Source organism: Crocodylus siamensis, chromosome 10 (assembly GCF_052110815.1).
Source record: "Crocodylus siamensis isolate JL-2025a chromosome 10, ASM5211081v1, whole genome shotgun sequence".
Lineage (NCBI taxonomy): Eukaryota > Metazoa > Chordata > Crocodylia > Crocodylidae > Crocodylus > Crocodylus siamensis.
In genome coordinates, this window is record NC_143404.1 from 4,068,152 (window position 1) to 4,090,127 (window position 21,976).

The window sequence follows — 21,976 nt, forward strand, 5'->3', positions numbered from 1 at the left end:
TAAGGATGTTTGAAGCTGAGAGCAGCCCCTAGTCATGACTTGGAAATTATAGTCCCCTCCCTGGTGAGAGGATAAATGGTGGCTGTGGGTCATTACCTGCCTGTCTACATTAGCTCTGAGGTCCTTTGTCAGCATCTGATTTTCCTAAGCTGGCAAGTCAAAGTCTTTTGCGAGTGTTGCAAACCTCCTGATCCAACCACAGTCTTCACTCAGGCCGGGACATGGGAAACCAATGTCTTTAGAAGTGCTGAGAGATGATCTTGTCAGTGGATGAATTGATTCCCATCCTCCTTGCCCTCAGCAGCACTCACCATGAGATGAAGTGGAGAGCCAGTACCAATGGGAAAATGCACCTGCATTGCTAGACCTCTTGCTTCTGGAGTGCGGTGCTTTCTGGGAATGGTAGAGGATGCTGCAGGCCATCTCTTCAGCCATGCTGGGTACCCCAGATACATCCCCGCTTCTCCTGCATGCTCTTCATTGGCTTCCCAAAAACCCTGAACAACCTCAAGATCTCAGTCCTGGTTTTAAAGGCTTTTGAAAGACCACCCCAGGTCCCTCAGACCACTTACCTGCTCAGACTAAAGACTATGTTCAGTCCCTTAAACCCCCTTGGCACAAGGGGACTTTTCACAATGAGGACAAGGAGACAATCTCCACAAAGGTCGTGTTATCAGCTCTCCCAGGAACTCAGGACCATTGCAAAGCTCCTCAGCTATGAGGCACATTTTTTGGCCTTGGCTTCTCCAGTATCATGCTAGAGGGAGGTGTGCATGCCCTAATATGCAGAAACCCTCCCAAAACACTCCCCTGCATACAGTCTGGAGTAAGGAAGAAGAGAAACAATCATGCAATAGATGTCTGCCGCACTGCTGAATGCATGGCTGGAAGGCGCTCAGGCACGGTGGTGATGACCACAATGTAAGATCCTAATCAGGAGAGAGCACAGCAGGGGGATCATGCAAACTCTTGGGGTGGTGCGAGCTCTGCACATCCTGTCCAAAGCAGATTATGCCCCATGAGACAAAGTTCATCCTCATTTGACCCTTGGTCAGGGTCTCACATGGGGAAGGACAGTGCTGCCCACACCCATCTGCTCCTCCTCTACCAAAGCTGCGATGGCAGACTTACTCCCACCCAGCTCTTTCCTCCCGTTTCCTTTCTAGCTGGCAACTTCTGCAGCCGAAGCCAGGAATTTACTCCTGATTTTGAGTAACGCAAGCCCTCATGGTGGAAATCAGTTCCTTTTCTACCCTCGCCACGTGCCATCAGGCTGAGCGCGCCCTGGGCAGCGACCGCTGAAGTTTCTTCCAAACATGGATTTGATTTGTGTCGTACACGAAACGAACGCCTAGATGGAGCTGACCTGCTCGTGTTCAGCTGGTTTGCAGCTGAATAAGCAAAACAGCTTTTTGCTTTCTGCCTATTAGGACAATTACATTGATTTCCCCTGACTGCAACCACCACTGATCTTTACAAACAGGGAGAGAAAGAAATCAATGCACGCAGCGTGTTCAGGTAGTGTCTGGGTGCCATGGAAAGGGCTGTTTGCACTCTCTCTCTCCTTTTCATCTCTCCCTCTTCCTTCTTCTCCTTGCAGACCTGTATGATGGGTTAGTCCTGCACAGGGGCCCTCATTATTAGATGTCCACAGTTACTCAGTTTTCTCAAGACAGGTTACCTTGGGGAGAGAGAGGTGGATAATGAAGTGAGAAACATCCACGAGTGCCTGTGAAGGTGACATTTAGAGCTCAGCAGCAGGAGAGGGTGGGGGAAAGTAGCCGGGTTTTGGGTTTTTTTCCCTCGCTCTAAAGTCCGTTTCCTTTAACTTCAAGTTGTCGGTCCATTTGCTGTTGTCAAAATTATTAAGGTCACTCACAGCTCCCAGGCTCAGATACTGCAGATGGGATTTAGCGCCTTAAAACTGATTTCTAAGGGACGTTATATAATGGACTGTCCTCACCAAAAGTGCAGGGCACCCAAAACACGATCGACTAACCCTCCTTCTGCAAGTCGGGGTTTACACGGTGGTGGAAGCCAATTCCCCCACGCCCATTTGGTTCGTTTCATCTTGTCCCTGGGACAAGAGGTCGTATATTTGGATTTCGATCAGCACGGGAGCTCACGCAGCGCTGCAGGCTGGGATGTCTCACGGGCAAATGCTGCGCTACCAGTGCCACCCTGGTCTCCTCTTCCCGGTACGCTGCGGTGGGAACCGACAGTCAGTCCTGACGGCAGAGTCAGGAATAACCCAGCGGAGCCGGTGATCATTGTCTCGCGGAAAGGAAACAAACCGACCAGACCCTAAATCATCCACGTTGTGCCTTCAATACTGATGAGCGCAGAACGGCTGCCGCACACAGTCAGTTCATTGCCAGCGTCTGACTCACTGCTTCATAAAACGCTTCAGGCTAGCTCAAGAAGGAGAGGCACTAAATAAAACCATGACCCTGGTACTAACAATTAACTTGGTCAAGGGCAGTGAAATTGGTTTATGACATGATGCTCTGCCGGCTGCCAAGAGACTTGGACAATGCAAATGAAGTCAGGGACTCAATGCGTCCATCACCCACATGGGAGTCAGTGCTCATTTCTTTCTCCGTCTTTCTCCCATCCTCTCCGTTTTAATTTGGCAGCTGCCTTTCTCATGTGAAAGACTGGGGGGAAAGGCACAGATACTACTGGGTGGCCAGTGGTCAACCAGAAGGAACAGAAAATGTGTTCAGGAGAACAGCCGATGAATACGAGGTAGAGCTCAGCAGTCGACTTTGGTCCAGAAAACCCCGGGGAACTATACGGTTAGGCAGTACATGTTATTTTCTATAGTGGTGACAGGTAACAGGCCAGGTCTATGAAAATTAGTCAGACGTATGAGAGGAGGATTTCCGTCACCTGAAGAATACACTGCATTTGAAAGCGTGTCTAAATCTAAACCGAGCCTGCAGTTGGTCCAAGAAATGATTGCACACAAAAGGCTGAACCTCTCACATAGTTCCTGGACTATCACAGCTACAGCATCACTCGAGCACTACCAGTAACATGTTGTCTGGTTGGCACAGAGAGCACAGGCAGATACTGGGTGGGCTGGTACTGCCTGAGCACAACCACGCACCTCCGCCGCGTAGTAGCGCTGCTTCCTTATGCGGCAGGTAAGTCTCCAAAAAGCCTAACGAGAGGGTCTCAGGCCAGAGGAGCTGTTCTGAAGTCCTAAATTCACAGTCATTGCTAATGGTGGTGATGACACGATGCAATGGAGCAGGAACTTTGAGGTTGGTGACGATGAAGTCTATCGGTAAGAAATGTGGGGTCTAGTTGAATTCCCTCCCTAACAGGGGGCCTGGTGTGCTTTCAGAAAGCAAGCAGTTAAAATACTAAATGCAAATTGCTTTTGGTGTCTTCTACCCCTAAATCCTCCGCAAGAGCCATCCTGGACATACAACTTCAGCCCCTGATCCTCAAGGTCACCAAGCAATAGTTGATCAGCCCCAGAGGCCTAGTAGCAGATGCTCTCATGCAATTTTTTCTCATCAAGCTGCATGCACTTCAATCAAGGCTTGCTGAGACCTAACACAATGTAGATTTGGGGATCGTCGTAGTAAAGTAGACGTCAAGGACAGCAGCGGTTTGTCCAGTGATGGGTCTCTCAGCTATGAGGCTCAAGCTAATAATAAAAAATATAGTTCCTTGAGAGACAACACCGATGGGGTATGTCACCGGTTGAGAGCGCAATGCCAGTCACGCTGAAGACATTGTGTGTTGGCTTGTTCGGCTGTGGCTGGCCTCAAAATCCCTGTGGCCTGCATTGTTTTTAGCCATTTCAGACTCTTCTGAGCGCTCGTTAACTTTGTGTCCTCTCCCCACAACTCTTGTGCCCTCACTGCAGGACTACAGAGTGAACATTTTCCTGCGGCAGCAGTGGAATGACCCGCGGCTGGCGTACAACGAGTACCCTGACGATTCCCTGGACTTAGATCCGTCTATGTTGGACTCCATCTGGAAGCCCGACTTGTTCTTTGCCAACGAGAAAGGGGCCCACTTCCACGAGATCACCACAGACAACAAACTCCTCCGAATTTCCAGGAACGGCAACGTCCTCTACAGTATCAGGTGAAGCAAATAAAGGGGAGGCTCTCTGCGGCAAGGGGCAGAAAGGAAGGAAAGAGAATTGGGGGGTGGAAATTGGGAAATAAACAGAGAACTAGCAGTCACCTGGGAAGTGAGTTGATTGGAACATTTTCTTCATCAGAAAACACAGATTCAGCTAATGCAAAACTTTTAGGAGAAAACGCCACGTTTAGGACACGTTAGGAAATCTGGTCACCACACCAGATGACAAAGCCAACATGTTTAACGATTTCTTTGCCTCCATTTTCCTGAGCAGGGACCGGAACAGCCACCCCCCCACCGGGGCCCCCTCAGGCCCCAGGGGAGGTGCACCCAGGCCAAGGGTCAGTGAGGAACTAGTTAGGGAGCTTCTGGAGGGACTGGACGTATTCAAGTCAGCCGGTCCAGATGATCTCCACCCCTAGAGTACTAAAGGAATTGGCCGAGGTCATTGCAGGACCCCTGGCACGGCTGTACGAGCACTCGTGGTGCTCTGGTGTGGTGCCAGAGGACGGGAAGAGGGCCAATGTGGTTCCCATCTTCAAAAAGGCGAGGAAGGAGGACCCGGGAACTATAGGCCAGTCAGTCTTACCTCGATCCTGGGCAAGCTGTTTGAGAAAATTATTCTGGCACACATCCACGAGGGGCCAGCGTGGGAGGTCATGCTTAGGGGCAAGCAACACAGGTTCATTAGCGGCAGGTCCTGTCAGACCAACCTGGTGGCCTTCTACGACCAGGTCACCAAATCTTTGGATGCAGGTGTCGTGGTGGATGTAGCCTTTCTGGACTCTAGGAAGGCCTTCGACACTGTCTCTCACCCCGTTCTCATTAAGAAACTGGGGGCTGTGGTGTCGCCAACTGGCCAGAGGGCAGCGCCCAGAGAGCGGTGGTGGACAGGTCCTATTTGACCTGGAGGGACGTGGGCAGTGGGGTCCCCCAGGGCTCTGTCCTCGGGCCCGCACTGTTCAACATCTTCATCAGTGACTTGGATGAGGGGGTAAAAAGCACCCTGTTCAAATCTGCCGATGACACTAAGATGTGGGGGGATGTGGGCACGCTAGAAGGGGCGAATAGGCTGCAATTGGACCTGGACAGGTTACAGGGGCGGGCAGATGAGAGTAGGATGGGATTCAACACTGACAAGTGCAAGGTGCTGCACATGGGGAGGAACAATCGGCACCATACCTACAGGCTGGGGAACTCCCTTCTCGTCAGGGCAGAGGCAGAAAAGGATCTTAGAGTCATCATTGACTCCAAGATGAACAGGGGCCGGCAGTGTGGGGATGCGGTCAGGAAGGCCGACCGCACCTTGTCCTGCATCCACAGATGCATCTCGAGCAGGTCCAGGGAGGTGACCCTCCCCCTCTATGCGGCACTGGTCAGGCCGCAGCGGGAGGACTGCGTCCAGGTCTGGGCACCGCGCTTCAGGAGGGATGTGGACAGCATGGAGAGGGTCCGGAGGAGGCCATTTGCATGGTCGGGGGGCAGCAAGGCAGGCCCTACGAGGAGAGGCGACGGGGCCTGAACCTCCACAAGAGAAGGCTGAGGGGGATCTAGTTCCCTGTTACAAACTACTCGGGGGGGACCAGCAGGCACTGGGGGAGTCCCTGTTCCCCCGAGCACGGCCAGGAGCGACCAGGAATAGCGGTCACAAGCTGGCAGAGGGTAGGTTTAGGTTAGATATCAGGAAGCGCTACTTCACGGTCAGGGCGGCTAGGGTCTGGAACCAGCTTCCAAGAGAAGTGGTGCTCGCTCCTACCCTGGGGGTGTTTAAGAGGAGGCTGGATGAACATCTTGCCGGGGTCGTTTGACCCCAGTACTCTTTCCTGCCATGGCGGGGGATCAGACTCGATGATCTACTCAGGTCCCTTCTGACCCTAGAAACTATGAAACTATCTGTTTTGGCAAATTTCCTAACTTAGGAAAATGTTTGAAAAAAATGGAAAATAACAGTTTTCCTGTTGAAAATTATGTTGGCATAAAACGTACATTAGTTAACGGTAAGAAAAAAAAATCAGAGTGTTTCAGAATTATTGGGAAAGAATAGTTCAGTTGACTCAAACCATATATTTTTGTTGTTGTTGTTTTAAATTTTTTGCTTAATGAATAATTTTGTCTGTCTTTGGGCACCATGAGAAATTCTGATCTCTCAAATTTTTTGAGGGATGGCAAAACCTTATAACCCCTGACCTCCCTGGACTCAGAAGTTTAAGTCCCAACAAGGTGACTTGCAGCCCCCATTGAGGTAAAATCCAAAATGACGGCATTAGGATGGCAAGGTGGTGGCAGCAAATGCTGTCCTTTGGCTGCTTATGTCAGATTTTACAATCAGTTTTTAATTGTGTCACTAAACCTGGATGGGATGGGGCTCAATGGTGTGCCATAGGTCTTCTACCCCACTCTCTCTGGTTTCACAGGCCTTGAGAGCCTATAACTTCATTAAGGACTTTGGTGTGTTGGAGCAGCTTGCAGGTCTGTAACCCCGAGAGTTATGTCAGCAGTAGCAAGACACAGCTACAAGCAGGTCCCCCACATTGAACAAGTTGAATGGTAGAGACCAGACTAAGAGAAACACCTTGGTCCTCCAAGCTGATACTTGGCCATGAGGTCAACAACCTTATCTCATAAAAAAAGCCAACAGTCTGGAACCAAAACTTCCACCCCAATAGACTTTAAAAAAAAACAAGTTTAATTAGGCCAAGAGAGATACCCTTCTGCTCTTAAAGCTCAGGTGCCCATGCTGCAATCGGAGCAGCTGTGGCATTCAGCATCATAACAACGTTATGCTCCCAAACACCCACAGATTAGTTGGAGTGTTTTGCTCTGGGCTGAAATGGCTTTGACTATTACAGAGACCTCAGCTTTCCAAGTCCGAAGGGAAAAGAAAATCAACTATCCGCTCTGAAATGCCTTCCAAAGGCCTGGGCAAAGTACAGCGAATAAAACTGTTCTCTTCTGGCCGCCCTACAGCCAGGCACGCTCGTTCTCCCCGGGGTTTTCAGGTTTCGGCCCTTTACAAATGGAGCTGTGTTGACTAAACACCTTACGTAACACTCCTGTCACATGTGTTTATGTAAATGAATGTTGTGTGTGAGTGCAAGAGCGAGCACACATTAGGAAGGGACCTGATACGTTCAAAACCCATCCACATTCACATGCAAACACACGCAGGCGTGTGCGCAGACCGACTGAGTGAAATCAAACTAAAATTTCAAGGGGCTTTGCCAAAGTTGTCCTCTGTAAATATAAGCTAGCAGGAAATCCTCTCTCAGACCAGATGAAGGGCGCTTAAAGACCCCATATCTGTCCCTTAGCCCTCCCAACTATATAAGCTAGTCCGATAAAAGGTATTACCCATCCAGCCCCCCAAACCTGGATTCCTCCAGGAAAGGTTTCAGTTTCAAAGAAGTCATGTTATCCGACCAAAGAACAGAATTCATACAGACTCCTAGCCTGAACTTGGTGTCTTTTTCTCAGCATTACTCCTCTGTCATATAATCCTAGAAACTGAGGGTTGGGAGGGACCTCAAGAGGTCACATTGAGTCCAACCCCCTGCTCCAAGCAGGACCAGCCCCCACTACATCACCCCAAAGCTTTGTCTAGCCGGGTCTTAAAAACCTCCAAGGATGGAGATCCCACTCCCTCTCTGGGTAGCCTGGTCCAGTGTTTTGCTAGAGCTACTGGGTCCTTGACCATTTCAGTGGATCTGAACCAACTGTGCTGCTCCTACTTTAACAGACACCGATGGGCACCGGAGGGTGTTTAGTCATTCCCCCATCTCTCTCCTCTTCCCAGGATCACACTAACACTGGCATGTCCCATGGACCTGAAGAACTTCCCCATGGATGTCCAGACGTGCATCATGCAGCTGGAGAGCTGTGAGTACAGATAGTTTCCCCTCTCAAAAGCGAATCGCCAGCCTCCCTCTGCCTGGGTGCAGTCAGGGTCTCAAGGCCAAAGTTGGGGCCCATTTCCCTCCTTGCCTTCATCTCTCATGCAAGAGCACAGGCACACACCTGTTGCTCACTACAGACCCCCTCCATCCTCTATTTCTCCTTTCTCTCTACTGATCTCCCTTTTGCCCCTCTGCCTAGCAGGAAACCACTTGCAGTTTCTATTCACCCGTTCCCAGTCACAATTCCCAGCTAATCCAGGCACCGTTATGACCACTCCTGCTCACCCAGGTTTCCACTCTCAGGTCTGTCTGGGCAGCACACAAGCCCAAAGCCTGTCCCAGAGCTCACTAGAGATTTTTCCAGGCTTCTGCCTTGCAACAGGGCTGCAATACCATCCCTTTCTGGTTTGCATGAGAAAGCTCACGTGTCCTATCCCCCCTTTCTCGACAGTCGGCTACACAATGAATGACCTGATATTCGAATGGCAAGAGAAAGGTGCTGTGCAGGTTGCAGATGGCTTAACGTTGCCTCAGTTTATCCTGAAGGAAGAGAAAGACTTGCGGTACTGCACCAAGCATTATAACACAGGTGAGTCACGGGGCACCAGCACCATGCATTAATAATGACTGTGCCAAGACTAGCAATGCACGGCCTTCCCCCACCACATCTCCCCTGCCCAGGAAAAACCCTTTTTAAGCCAGCAAAGCCAAATTTCAGAGAGCCATTGCATACGGATGCCGGGAGACTCCCATGTCCTACCAGAAACTCCTGTCTTTCTCAGGCAAGTTCACCTGCATAGAAGCCCGTTTCCACCTGGAGCGCCAGATGGGCTACTACCTGATCCAGATGTACATCCCCAGCCTGCTGATTGTCATCTTGTCCTGGATCTCCTTCTGGATCAACATGGACGCCGCCCCTGCCCGCGTGGGCCTGGGCATCACCACCGTGCTGACCATGACCACCCAGAGCTCTGGTTCCCGAGCATCACTGCCCAAGGTATGAAGCTCACCTGTGCCTCATGGGGGAATTGCAGGCACTGGGGAAACTCATTCAAACCTGCTCGCTTTGCATTTTGGGTTAGGTCGCACGCACCCATAATACCTATCCACAGAACTGGCACAAGTGGCTGTCTCTTGGGTCGCTCCCAATTCAGGGAACAAGAGAAAGCCATTTGGATTCAAGCAGATTGGCTGTAGCTTATAGAAGGAGCATTGCAACCCAGCATCACACCAGCCCAGCAAACATCTCACTCACACCCCTCTACCGCCAGTACTGGCTTTCAGGTTCATGGTAATCACCTGCATTCCAGTATCAGTATAAAACCTGATCCACTAAGAAGAAAACATCTTTTTCCTATCATTCAGTTTACAGGGGGACAACCCCTGAGCTAGGCAAAACTCTGGGCCAGGAGCCCTGCACACAAAGCATTAAGTTTGCAGGCTAGTGACATTAAAAAAAAAAATTCCCTGTATTTGAAAAGAAAGCAGGAATTTACAATTGTGGATCTAGACTTTTGAAAAGACTTTCCAGACTTTTGAAAAATTCCCTGTGTTTGAAAAGAAAGCAGGAATTTATCATTGTGAATCCAGACTTTTGAAAAGGGGGGTGCAGATGCGGTGGTGCATCATCACGTATAAAACAGCATCTATTTTTCTCCAGTTGAAAAGAAACTAGAAGCTGTACTAATAGGCCAGAGACTGAGGGCTGGATGATTCGGTGTAAGACTGAAGCAAAAAAACAAAGATAACTTCATTGACGTGAAAGCCATTGCAGGGCTGTGAAATAGGAGCTTCATTACCAGGAGCAGTGAACAGAGCACAGAAGTGCAGAGCAAAGGCTAGCTTGATGGGTGGAAGGTGGAGACCATTTAAATGTCTCACAGTCTCCCACCCTGTCTCCACCGCCCAGGTGTCCTACGTGAAGGCCATTGACATCTGGATGGCTGTGTGCTTGCTGTTCGTGTTCTCGGCCCTTCTGGAGTACGCTGCTGTCAACTTCGTCTCTCGGCAGCACAAAGAGCTGCTCAGGTTCAGAAGGAAGAGGAGGCACCATAAGGTAAGACACAAGTCATGCAAAGCACAGATGGGACCAGTGAGTCCCAGCGCGCTCAGCCCTCAGTATCTTCCCATGTGGCCAGCTGGATCCAGTAAGTGGCACTCAGAAAAGTCCCATTTATATAAAGAGACAGATAGGAGGGACAGGGAACAAAATGCCTGGTGGGCTCAACTGCTTGTGAGACTCATCTTGGGTGCAGTCCAGTCCAGATAAAGGGATGCCTCTCTAAAAGGTTATGAGCAACTTCTGTAGGCAGCAATGCTTTGGCAGTGCTTGCAGAAGTGCTGCTCCTTGTTGAGGTGGGGGACGGGGAGAAAGGTGGGATGGCAAACCCCAGTGAAGCAGCCTCCTGTCCGTAGCCTGGAGGTAAGTGAGATGCTCTTTGCTTGCACTAACCCTGTGCTCAGAAGCACGTGCTGCTCAGACTGGTTGTAAGCTTCATCTCTCAATTACCCCCCTGCCAAAAAAAAAAAATCTCTATGCATACTTCCCATGGCTGAAGCCAACCAGAACAGGCACACGTCAGGCAAAACCGTACTACCTGCAGCTTGGATAGGAGTGGTGGTGGGACACTTCTGTATGTGCCCACCACAGAGATGCTGAATCACACAATAAATTAGAGAGAAATACAAAGATGGATACCGCCAGAGGCAGAGGACTATGCCTGTTGGGCTCAGGACAGCACTGTACCTGGGCACATAGACAGGCTGACAGATAGTACAGGTGTTTTCAAACTTAATAGGCAGGTGAGGTTCATCCCCCACAGTGCAAGCGTATGGCCTCTCTTGAAAGATAAATCTACAGCCGGTGTAAAAGAGTGAGATGGGAAGTGAGTCATGACTGGCCAGTCCAGCCTTGATTACAGAAGCAAAGGAGTCAAATCAAACCCATCGTGAATTCAAATCCCAGGTCGGTAACTTCTAGGCCATCTACTGCTGTGCTCTGCCTCAGTTTCCCCATCTGGGTGCTTAGCACTTCTTACCTGTACAAAACCGACTGAGATCCAAACGCTATGTAAAGGCAAAACATAAAAGCCATGGAAGCCAACAGCCCGCCTCTGCTAATGGCACAGGATCAGGCCCTTGCTGGTTCGATAAAAAACAAGCCCTTTCTGGTCTTGCGGGAGTGGGGAATGCCTGCTTAGTAGTCTCAGCTAAAACCTCCCAGCGCCGTTGCCTCATCATGCCTTCATCTCTTAATCCCGATTGAGGCATCTCGCTTCTACCGAGCCAGGCAGAGGCACGCAGACCGCCCTGGAGGACTGTTGATAAAACAATCATAAAATCACTAGTCGAATGATCATTTAGAGCGCTACGTTTGCCAGGGACCTCCCACCGAGCACCAGGCTGCTCGGCCAATCCCCGCCTAGCCTCTCTGTGGATTTAATTGGAGCCACGCTTAAACGAGCCCGCTCGCAGCAAAAGGAAGGCAACAAGGTTTGTGCTCCTGTTGCCAACCCGCGGAGCTGATTGCGAATATGCAAATGGCCTGGTAATGCCAGGCAATGTTTTGAGATGTCTGTCTTGTTCCAGGCGTGAGACATCAGCCTCCCACAAAGCAATGGATTAATAAAGGGCCTTGGCTGAAGGGCTGATCCAACTGCTCCTTTGGTGCAACCCCTCAGCTCAGACAGATGTTCCCCAGTGGCTACCCAGGGTTCAAGCCTTGCTAGCCCCTTTAGCCTCTGCTCCAGTCACTTGATCCGAACTGCATAAACACAGGTGAAGCCAGAGGCAGTCTGTTTTCATGGCATTTAGCAATGGACACAAGTTGACTTCCCTGCCTGCAATGAGGTTCTCTCTCCCCTGCAACAAAATGCCTTTCCAGACTTTATTCCTCTCCCTGAAGTCTTCGCTCTGAACTCATCTGTGTATAGGACACAGCTGGTCTGGTCATACTGCTTGTGGCTGTACTCTGCATGCACCTTGCATGTCTGAACCCTTGCCCTGGAGCCAGAGGGGCTGGCTATCTAGTCTGTATGCCAAGAGATCGCAAAACCCAGGTTATCGTTCAAAGGGGCCTGTTTCATCCTTTTGCCCTTGCAAACAAGGCATTTCTGTGTGCAAAATGGGTATGCAGCAATGCAAACCGCATGTGCAAATGAGATGGGCAGCCAGTCTTTGTCAGCATCAGCCTGCAGGCCTGTACTTCCGCAGGCATCAGTAGAGGAAAGCAGCCCACACAGGCTGCAAAGCCGGGAAAAAATGTGAATCCAGCGGCTCTTTGCTCTTTCCTCATTTTTCCTGTGCAGAGAATGATGTGCTTTGAGAAAATCCCTGAGTGCGTGTGCTATCACACACATTCAGAGCAAGCTGAATGCAGAACTCATCACGGATCTACTTGGGCCTAAACAGACCGATTCGGCCACACTCCTTACTCATGGGTGCAGAGTACCAATGATTCATGAAACTGCAAATGATACCTGAGACTTCAAAAAATATTCCACAACACCCCCCCGAGCGTTGCTGATTATAACACTCCTGGCTATTTACCCAGAACTCCCTTTCTTCTTTTTCTTTGCTTAAAAAAAGAGGCATGCAGAAGCAATGCCACATCACCATCACTTTCAAACAGCAAACCATCACAGGGACCTGCTTCCAGACCTGTTTCTGCCCCATAGCTCCTTTGTCCAGTCTGCCACTGGCAAATACCTGCTACGGTTTAGGAAGCTGAGAATGACTTGATGCCTGTGCATGTTTTCTACACCTTTAAGGACCGGACTACTCTGGCCTGGCACAGCCCTGGGGGACTTTTCCACCCTCTGCCGCCAGAGGCTGACCCCAAGAAAACCTGCTTGCTGCCTCATCGGCTGCTCTGTTTCCTTTTCATTGCTGCTCTCTGCCCATCCAAGACATTTGAATTAGAAAGAGGTAAATCTGGAGATACAATGCTCCCCCACACAGGATGAATTTGCAGAGAACTGAGCCTGGCTTATAAAGGGTGAGAGGAAAGGAGAAATCTGCAATGAATATTATTTGCAATAAATTATCTGTATATATGCACGCAAGTCGAGACTTCCCGGTAAGGACTGACTTGTGCACCGAATTTGCATGGACGTAGATACACACGGACACAGTTTCTGTGCACCTAATTTTTCAGGGAAGGCTGCAGGTTGTCAGCACTGCTGGAAAAAGCAGGCATAAGTAATGGTATACAGGGCATGTTTGATATTAAGACGCTCGGGTGCACTGGAATCTCCAGCTGGAGAGAGGATACCGGTGCGGAGCTATAGCAAGAAACCTTTTGAATCCTCCGGGAGATGGTGCAGGGGGAAGCCTGCCCCCATGGCACTTGGTATGTGACTCACCTGTCCTTCCAGCCCAGCTCTTCCAGGCAGAGAATTATTAACCTGCAGCCCTCAGCTTCTTGCTTTGGTTCTCTGCCACCTGCCGGCAACCGCAGGAATTAGTCACCTCCCTGTCGCAAACCTGAGCCTGGCGATGCTGTCTCATAGAGTCAAGCAGGAGACCAGAGACCGAAGTAATTTGAAGATTAAAAAGCCACCCCCTGCTTTGAGATTCATAGAATCACAGAAAATGAGTCTGGAAGGGAGCTCAATAGGTCGCATCTAGTCTAACCCCCGGCCCCAGAAAGACCAGCCCCAGCAACATCATCCCAGCCAAGGCTTTGTCTAGCTGGTCTTTAAAACCTGAAAGGATGGAGGCTCCACAACCTCTCCGGGTAACTTTTCAGAGTGCTTTATTACCCTCCTTATGAAAAAGTTTTTCCTTATATCTAACCCTTGCTGCAGCTTGAGCCCATTGCTCCTTGTCCTGTCATCTGCCCCCACTGAGACCAGCCCAGCTCCATCCTCTTTCCAGCCCCCCTCCAGGGAGGTGAAGGCTGCTATTCAGTCCCCCTCAGTCTTCTCTTCTCCAGACTAAATCAGCCCACTTCCCTCAGCCTCTCCTCACAAATCATGTCCCTCATCCCCCAAACCATTTTTGCTGCCCTCCTCTCCAATTCACACACATCCTTTCTGTCGTGGGGGGGCCCAAAACTGGACACGGGACTCCAGATGTGGCCTCCCCAGTGCTGAATAGAAAGGAGGAATTCACTGCCCTCAATCAGGTGCCTCTCCCCGTTCGTGTCCAAAGTCTCGTCCACCAGGGAGGAAAACCCACCTAAATAGCTGATGAACCGCATTTCTCAGCAACTCTATATTCTAAAAGTTTGCCCGGTCAACACACTGGAGTCTCCTTCTTTCTGGAGTAGGGATAGTTATTTCTATGGACTTCAGCCTGTCTCCAATCTCAGTTCTCACTGAGGCCAGAGCATAGCGAGCCACCGGGGATGCTACCCATGCTCTGAAGACAGGCAGGTTGCTGTTGTGGGAACATCCATCCCTGATCTGGGCCGGTTCTCCCGCTACGGCACATCACTTCCTTCCCCCTTAAGCGACAGGTTTTTAAGGGACCTATAGGACTAGGTGTCTGAAACCGATAGGAGAAACCTGGTACCACCACAGACATCTTGATAGAAAAGCTGACGAGCATAACAACCTGTCCATCCTCAGAGGCACTGCAAGAGACAAATGCTTTACGGGGTGTGAGGTCTCCCATGCTATGGTGCTAGAAAGGGACCTCAGAGACAGATGGACAAGGGAGGAGAGGAGGGGAGCCGCAGAAGTGGCCCATCCAGGGGCAGGAAGCAGGCAGGGCCCATCGGTAAGTCACGCGCTGCACCAGCTTGTCAAGGCTTTGCCTTTCGCTCTTGGCTGTCCTTCATAGCGACCCGGCGGCGACTGCGAGACCCATCCATGCTGCGCAGCTATGAGCCCGCGGTAGGGGCCATCCATAAAAGACACTCTGCAAAAACGAGCAGAAGGTGGGGAGGGGGCCGTTTCTAGAAAGACAAGGGAAGAACCAGAGCAGGCGGCTGCCGGAGCACGGCACTCATAATAGTTGCACATGTCTAAATGGCTAAATAAGGGCTGGGGTGGCTCAGAGATTTGTGATGCAGAGTTAAGACGCACCTTTCCAAATATTAGCATGGGCAAGCGATTCGCACCCATGAATGAGAGCCAAAAGAATTGGTTTCCAAACTTTGGGTCTGTGCAACCACCTGACTGCCTTAGTTGGAGCGCGCAGCTGCTACTCTCCATGCTCCGGTGCCCCCTCCTTCGTAAACCAGGAAAAAAAAGGGCCTGTGCTTAAGGACAAGGTAGTAGCCACATATTGGATAACACAGTGCCGATCTTTGACTGAGCTCAGAATAACAGAACATCCCTGCACTGGCTATTTCCTTGAGGAGAGAAGGAGGGAAGTCCTTGCTGGTTGGTTTCATGAGGAAGAAGAGAGGGCAAAGGCAGGGAAGGCTTGTATGGGCAGCTGGAAGGGAAGGGAAGATGGGTTCACTGCTAATCCCTGAACCCCAGCAGAGGTCTTTTTCATGGATGGCTCTTAACACCTGCAAGTCCATGTAACTCCATAGGAATCCTCCCAGGGCGGCACTGACTATCCGAGTTACATGGAGCCCGTTCCTTCTGGGCGAGCCGAAAAGAAAAGAAGGTGTAGACAGGAGCTGGGGGGGAGGGACAGAAGCAAAACAGGGGATATGAACAAAAAACCCACAATGCAACCCCAAAATGACTGGCTCTGAGGAAAGCCGAGTCCATCCCGCTTTCCAACGGTGGCTGGATCCCCTGATTTGCGTCTGTGCGGAAGAAAGTAGCACCCCTCTATAAGGCTGATCTCCTAAGACGAAGGGGTTCCCCAACAGGGAGAGGCGTGTCCCCAGGGCGATCAGCGGAGAGCCTTATAGCAAGGGTGCACAGTCTATATCTCATTTTAAGTAGAGCCCTATGCTGAATCTGTTCCAGGAGGACGAAGCCGGGGAAGGCAGGTTCAACTTCTCCGCCTACGGGATGGGTCCTGCCTGTCTCCAAGCCAAGGACGGCATCTCCGTGAAAGGCGCCAACAACAACAACACAGCCAACCCGGCCCCACCCCCTTCCCGGTCCCCCGAGGAGATGCGCAAGCTCTTCCTCCAGCGAGCCAAGAAGATCGACAAGATCTCGCGCATCGGCTTCCCCATGGCTTTCCTCATCTTCAACATTTTCTACTGGATTATCTACAAGATCGTCCGCAGGGAGGATGTTCACAACCAGTGAGCCCGGCCGCATTGTGGGAGGAGAGGAGAGGCAAGAGCGCGATCCTCTATACACATGTGCAATAGCAATGCAGCGATGCATGAATTTAAGAATGTGGCAATATCTATTTAAAAAAAAAGGGGGGGGGGCGGGACTTTTCAGTACATGAACTGAGGATTCTGGGGGTGGGGAAAGAAGCTTTCGTGAAACTTGAGTTGGGGGATTGCAGGGGGCTAGTTTTACAGCATAGGAAGGTCAGGATTGCTTCAAGAGCAGTCCAAGCAATGTAATATATTTAATATATATCCATGCTTAATTATAATGCAAAAAAAAACAACCCCAACCAACCACCCTCGCCCCTACCAAAAAAACCCAACAAAATCCCTCTTTTTTTTTAGCCTATTAACAGCTTAGATTCTAACGTCACTGGAATGTTTCATGATTCCACGTGCGGAATTACTGCAATTACGCTTTATTCTGACTTTTGCTATTTAAAGGCCATACCAGTTTCCAGCCAAGCACGCAAAACCCCCCCCAAAAAAACAAAAAAAAACCAAACCCCACACCAGAAATTCATTATATTATTCTCCAGGTTCGGTGTTTTGAAGACTGGATGGACTGGGGAGGGGAAGGGGGGGGTGGTTAGGAAAGAGGTCAGGAATAGTAGTTAGATCATTTGTTGTTTTCCACCCCCCCACACAGACACGCTCCCTTTTCCCCAGTCAAGCATTTGCAAATCAACTTATTTTGTGACTCCTGATCAAAGATATCGTTTCTCCCACCCCCTACACTGGAGTGGCCCAATGGGGGCCTGAAAAATGTCATAAGCATCCATCGAAATTTGCAAGTCTATTCTGTCCTTTGAGACATACCAAATGAATGACAATCTAGTCAACACCCGTAACACTGAAAGCAGTGCAATTTTTTGTTAAGACAGTGTTGGTTTCAGCCCTCTTATGCCATATTTGTTTCGAAAGGGGGTTGGACTTCGGTGTTACAGAGTAAAGTACAAAAGAATCCAGGCATTTCGATGTTGCACCTTGTAGCAAGAGAAATAAGAGAACTGAAGCTGTATTGGGTCGTGGTTGGGGTGGGGGGCAAAATAGAAGATGTACAGAGAGCGCGGTCATTATTTTCGGACATTTCATAGCGGGTATAGGCTGGAGGCCGAGTCCACAGCCCCACTATATTTTTGTAATGTTTTGGTGCTGCATTTAGCTTTAATGCTTAGGGAAAGAAGAGCAAGGCTTTGTCTCCCTGGCAGGTGGTAGGAAGATACTATCCTGGGAGGGAGCCAGTGAAGCCAAGCAAATGCAGAGAAGGGAAAGTCATGGAAGTTTACAGAGGGTGGGGATGGGGGGAGGTGTGCGGGAGAGAGAAAGTGGGTGCAAGCGGGCTGGAAGCTCGTGATGAAAGTGCCATGCATTTTATGCATTTCTTCTCAGCACTGCGGGTCAGGCTCAGGGTCTGTGCAGGTGATCACTGCTGCCTGGTTCCTGCTTTTGGGACCACCTGCAATCCAGAGACCCAGCCACGCGCTGCCAAGGTTGGAAGACTCCTTATGATTTGTTTGCACTTTAGCGAGCGAGAAGAGATGAGACAGAGCGTATGGAAAGGATGAGACAATCAGTTGCACTGATGCACTAGGGGTGGGGGATGGACTGGAACATAAGAGACCGGGATGCTAAACAATGAGAGCTGCATGAGGACTTGGGATGTGGCAAAGGTTGGCTGGGGGCAGAGGTCTGATCCCCTCCTGCCTTGGCAGGTAACAGACTCCCTGTTGCAGGAGGGGCATCACCATATGCAACTCAAAGCACCACTTCATCCCATTTCATGCGGGGGGAGCAGATGGGCCAGGCAATAGGGTGCCTACCCCCTCTGGGTCCCCAACTCAGCTCAGTCACAACCCACCCTGTAACAGGAGGAGGGAGGACTGTGTTTGGGGGTCTTAGATCAGTTCCTGATCTACAACCAGTAGCACAGTTGGCAGCCTTGGAGCAGAGAGGCCCAACATGGAGACCAAAGGCCACTCTAGCGTAAGACCAGTATCGGTGATGGAGGAAGAGGGCCAGTGCGGAGAAAGTTTATTTAGTTTCCCCAGTGGTCTTCTTCGCTGGGGAGACAGAGGTTGGCCTCCAAGGCTGCCACCATAGCACCTTTCACTGGCACTAAATTCACTTTATTTAAAAAATAAATAAAAAGGGAGGGGATGGGGAAGAGAGAGGGGAGGTGGGTGGAGGGGGTGGTTTCCATTGCACATGCGAGAGAAACACACAGTATATTTTCTTAGGCCTTTGCTAGAGAGGTAGTGAAATATGATGTGCAATACTGCCAATTCAGGGAAGCAGCAGCAGGGCTTGGTGCTGCTCCGAAGAGGAGCTGCCAACTACTGCCAGGATGTCCGGGTTGGGTTTGCTGCAAGAAGGAAGTGCCTGCTAGGCTATCCCCAGATCAGATGCACCACTTACAATGGCAGGAAATCTTCATCTTGCTTGGACCCACCCAAGGACGATGCTACCCTTCACTTTTCCCACTTCTTCCTATGGATAGGGCATAATCTGGGGCTCAGGAAGCGAGGAGAATGGGTCTTGTGTAGAGAAGTGCCCGAGTCCAATTCCCCCCACCCTTGATGTGCTGGGGTAATTTGGCCCCAAAATCTAACGACCCATTTCGGCCACTTGGGCTCATCTTGAGTCCTGCCTGGTTTGAGCCGTTAGAGAACGTGCGCCCCAACCCCATGACCATCCTTCCTGTGGGCACACAAGGACTTTGACAGTCCCGTTGTAGCCGCAGAGGGATGCTCACACGGAGGGATCCTAGGGGGTTCGAGCCAATGCAGGAAAGGCAACGGATTGAGCTCGGGGCCCAACATGTGTCATTTGCTCCGAGCCCTGTCACTTCTCCCACCTCAAGCCGTCACTTCGAATTTAGACCATCTCTCCCTCAAAGGGCCCATCCGCGTGCTGACACTGACTGGCACTTCTGAAACCGCGTGTCCACAGGGAAGGTCATACCAGCAACGCTGTAATGGCATAAATACAGCGAGGCAGCTAGAAACAGCCAGGCTGCTACAGTTCTGCTAGTCAATCCCACCGTCTAGACAAGACCTCTGTTTTTAATACTCATCCCTGCAGGATCGAAGGACTGGCAATTATGGCAGCGTTGCCACCGCCTTTTTCTCCATCACGTAGTTTACTGCATTTGCTCCGCACAGTCTAAAGCAAACCGCGTTCCTAACCTGTGCTGTCTTCCAAAGATGCTGCTTTATAACGATTATCAATATTCATTAGCAAAGGCCTCTGGGTTTCTTGACTTGCATGGCCGGGTTCTGATACGGCTGGATATGATCAATTCCTCCAGCAGTCGCTCCTTTGTGGAAATCGGTCTCAAGGGTGGATTTTAGGGCAATTCATACTGTTACTGAACAGCTACAGGGGAAAAAAAGAAAAGGAAAAAAAGAGTGATCTGCGGATAAAAAAGGGCAAAATTGCACTTTGGCACTGCTGAAAATTCTCCCCTTTTTTCCCCCATGTTATTTCCAGATCAGCGGAGGAAAATTAAGAAATTGAATTATTTTTCACATCTAACAATATGGGCATGGGTAGGAAAATGTGTTAGCCATCTAGAAGGAAAGTGGCTGGTTTTGTTTCTATTTGACCTTGCTATTTTATTTTTTAAACTTTTATTCATGATCAAAATCAGCTGGGAGTCGGGTCCTCCTGCTGTGGTCAGCCCTGAGAGTTGCAGCTCTGTGAGAAGGGGTGGATAAGCCAGGAGGTGCTTGGTCCTGTAGAAAACTGGCCACGCTCAAATCCAGCCATACACCTAAGCACTTGCTTCCTCTGAAACATGTGATTGCCTTGAAAGTATTCACATGCTTACGGTTTAAGTGGACACTACTTGTTTTGTTAGGATGAGGCCCCAAGGCCACTGGAAACCCAAAAATCCTTCTGCCAACAGAATAAAAGTTACTAACTTTTTTAAATACTGGTCCCCCACTCCCCACAAAAGAGCAGGGCTTTTGCTGCTGGGGTCTAACCCACTCCAAAGCAGAGCTAGCCACTTCAAATTAGCACAACCATATGCTATATGTTATCTGCAGTCCTGAGGCTGCCGCCCATTTCTGAAGCAGGTGGTAAAGGATCTCAACTTCTTAGAATTAGTTTTGTAAAAAATAAAAAGAGTGTTTCCATAGAGAAAAGGTTTAGGGGGTTTCAGTGGTTGACTGTTTTCCATTGCTTGTATCAAAAATCATATTTTTGCAGTTTGTTCCCCTTCTTTATTCAAGCCTAGGGATTGTCAGTCTGGAACCAGCCCAGAAACCAAGCCTCAAAGGTAATTGCAAGAAACTCCTTACCCTTGCAGGCGAGGTGAGGTGAGCCATCTGCCCAGCAGTAGAATATCAGGTTTTTGCAAACAGAGCTACAAGGATGTAGACCTGCCTCTGCCAGCTCCTCTAATGCAGTGTGGTGCTGGGGAAACCTGTTCCTCCTCCTATTCCACCTTGCTTCTGGCAAGCTCCTGTCCACCACTTCCGTAGCTCCAGTCTTGGGGCTCATCTTGCATCCATATCAGTCTTTTGCCTAACCCCAGTTTCAGGGGGAAAGGATTGGGCTGTCATTCCTTAGACCACTGGAGAGCTATCATTCCAAGGCCCAAGTTTTCAAAAGGGAGGTGGGTGATGGTGGAAGATTGGCTGCTTCTTCTAACAAAAATCTCGCTCATTATATATAAGGAAAATTATAACACTGGATCTTTGGGGCATTAAGATTAGCTCCAACACAGAAACCATCACTTTTTAGGGCAGGGGTGGGCAAAATGCAGCCCATGGGCTGGATGTGGCCCGCCAGGCCATTCTATCCAGCCCATGGGGCCCCTAAACATTTAGAAAATTAATATTTATCTGCCTCTGGCTGCTTTCATGTGGCCCTCAATAGCTTGCCAAAACTCAGTAAGTGGCCCTCCACCTGAAATAATTGACCACCCCCGTTTTAGGGCCATTAAGAGTTCCTCAGCTAGTTGCTCTGGCATCTTCTCCTCTCTTTAAGGAGTGATCAGGACTTGCGATAGAAGTGATAGCTTTTATTCGACCAACTTGATTTTTGCAAAAAAAATCTTTAATTGCAAGCTTTCGGGCACAAACACCATCAGGCATCGGAGAAAAGACTAAAAGTTCTCCTGGGTAGAAATGGAAGTTCCTATTTCATAGGAGACTTGAAGGTGTGGTAAAATCTCCTGTTTGGAAAAGTTCGTTTTCTATGTAGGTTAGGCTCAAAGAAAAGTTGGAATAGTCTGTTTACCTCACTGTTTGGTGGTAAGCAGCGATGGCATCTATGCTTCCTTGCTTATGCCTCTCATGCCTTTGATCAACTCTCTCATCAGCCTGATTCCCCTGAGCTGCAAAGTGGCATTTGACTTCTCTTTTTTATCACCACCCACGTTTCACAGTCTCTTCTTCCCTCCTTGGCAACGCCCTGGCTCTGGGATACTTCCACCCACATGCTAGGTCAGCACGTAAGAGTAAAGCCAGACAACTGCATCAAAAACTTCCGATGGGAATCATATTCGGAGGGTGCCCAATAAAGAAATTCAAACCGGCACTGGACCACTACTAGGGAGATGAAACATGTCTGGCTGGGAACATACAGGTTGGAGCAGAATGGCGTGCGTGTGCGTGTGCGTGTGTGCAGGTACATGCATTTTTATGACATCCTTTTCTGCTGCCCCTTCTTCCTTCTCCCTGAAGGGTTTAATGTGCAATTCAGTAAATCGAAGGGCCAGCACTTTACATGCAAAAATGCAATTAAACCAACTTTGAGTTGGAAA

At 49.8% G+C, this 21,976-nt stretch overlaps 1 protein-coding gene across 2 annotated transcripts in view; it reads left to right on the top strand.

Annotated features, from left to right (window-relative positions):
• The window catches only part of GLRA1 (glycine receptor alpha 1), a 51,067-nt gene extending 34,899 nt beyond the window's left edge, over positions 1–16,168 (top strand). Inside the window, exons 4-10 of one of the 2 annotated variants that reach the window (XM_090064650.1) lie at positions 3,884–4,107; positions 7,901–7,983; positions 8,452–8,589; positions 8,783–8,997; positions 9,910–10,056; positions 12,921–12,926; positions 15,878–16,168. In XM_090064650.1, the coding sequence (XP_089920776.1) occupies positions 3,884–4,107; positions 7,901–7,983; positions 8,452–8,589; positions 8,783–8,997; positions 9,910–10,056; positions 12,921–12,926; positions 15,878–16,168 (1,104 nt within the window). Of the gene's footprint in view, positions 1–3,883; positions 4,108–7,900; positions 7,984–8,451; positions 8,590–8,782; positions 8,998–9,909; positions 10,057–12,920; positions 12,927–15,853 lie in introns of both variants that reach the window. The other variant, XM_090064648.1, reaches the window with a different exon arrangement.
• Positions 16,169–21,976: the final 5,808 nt, after the last annotated feature.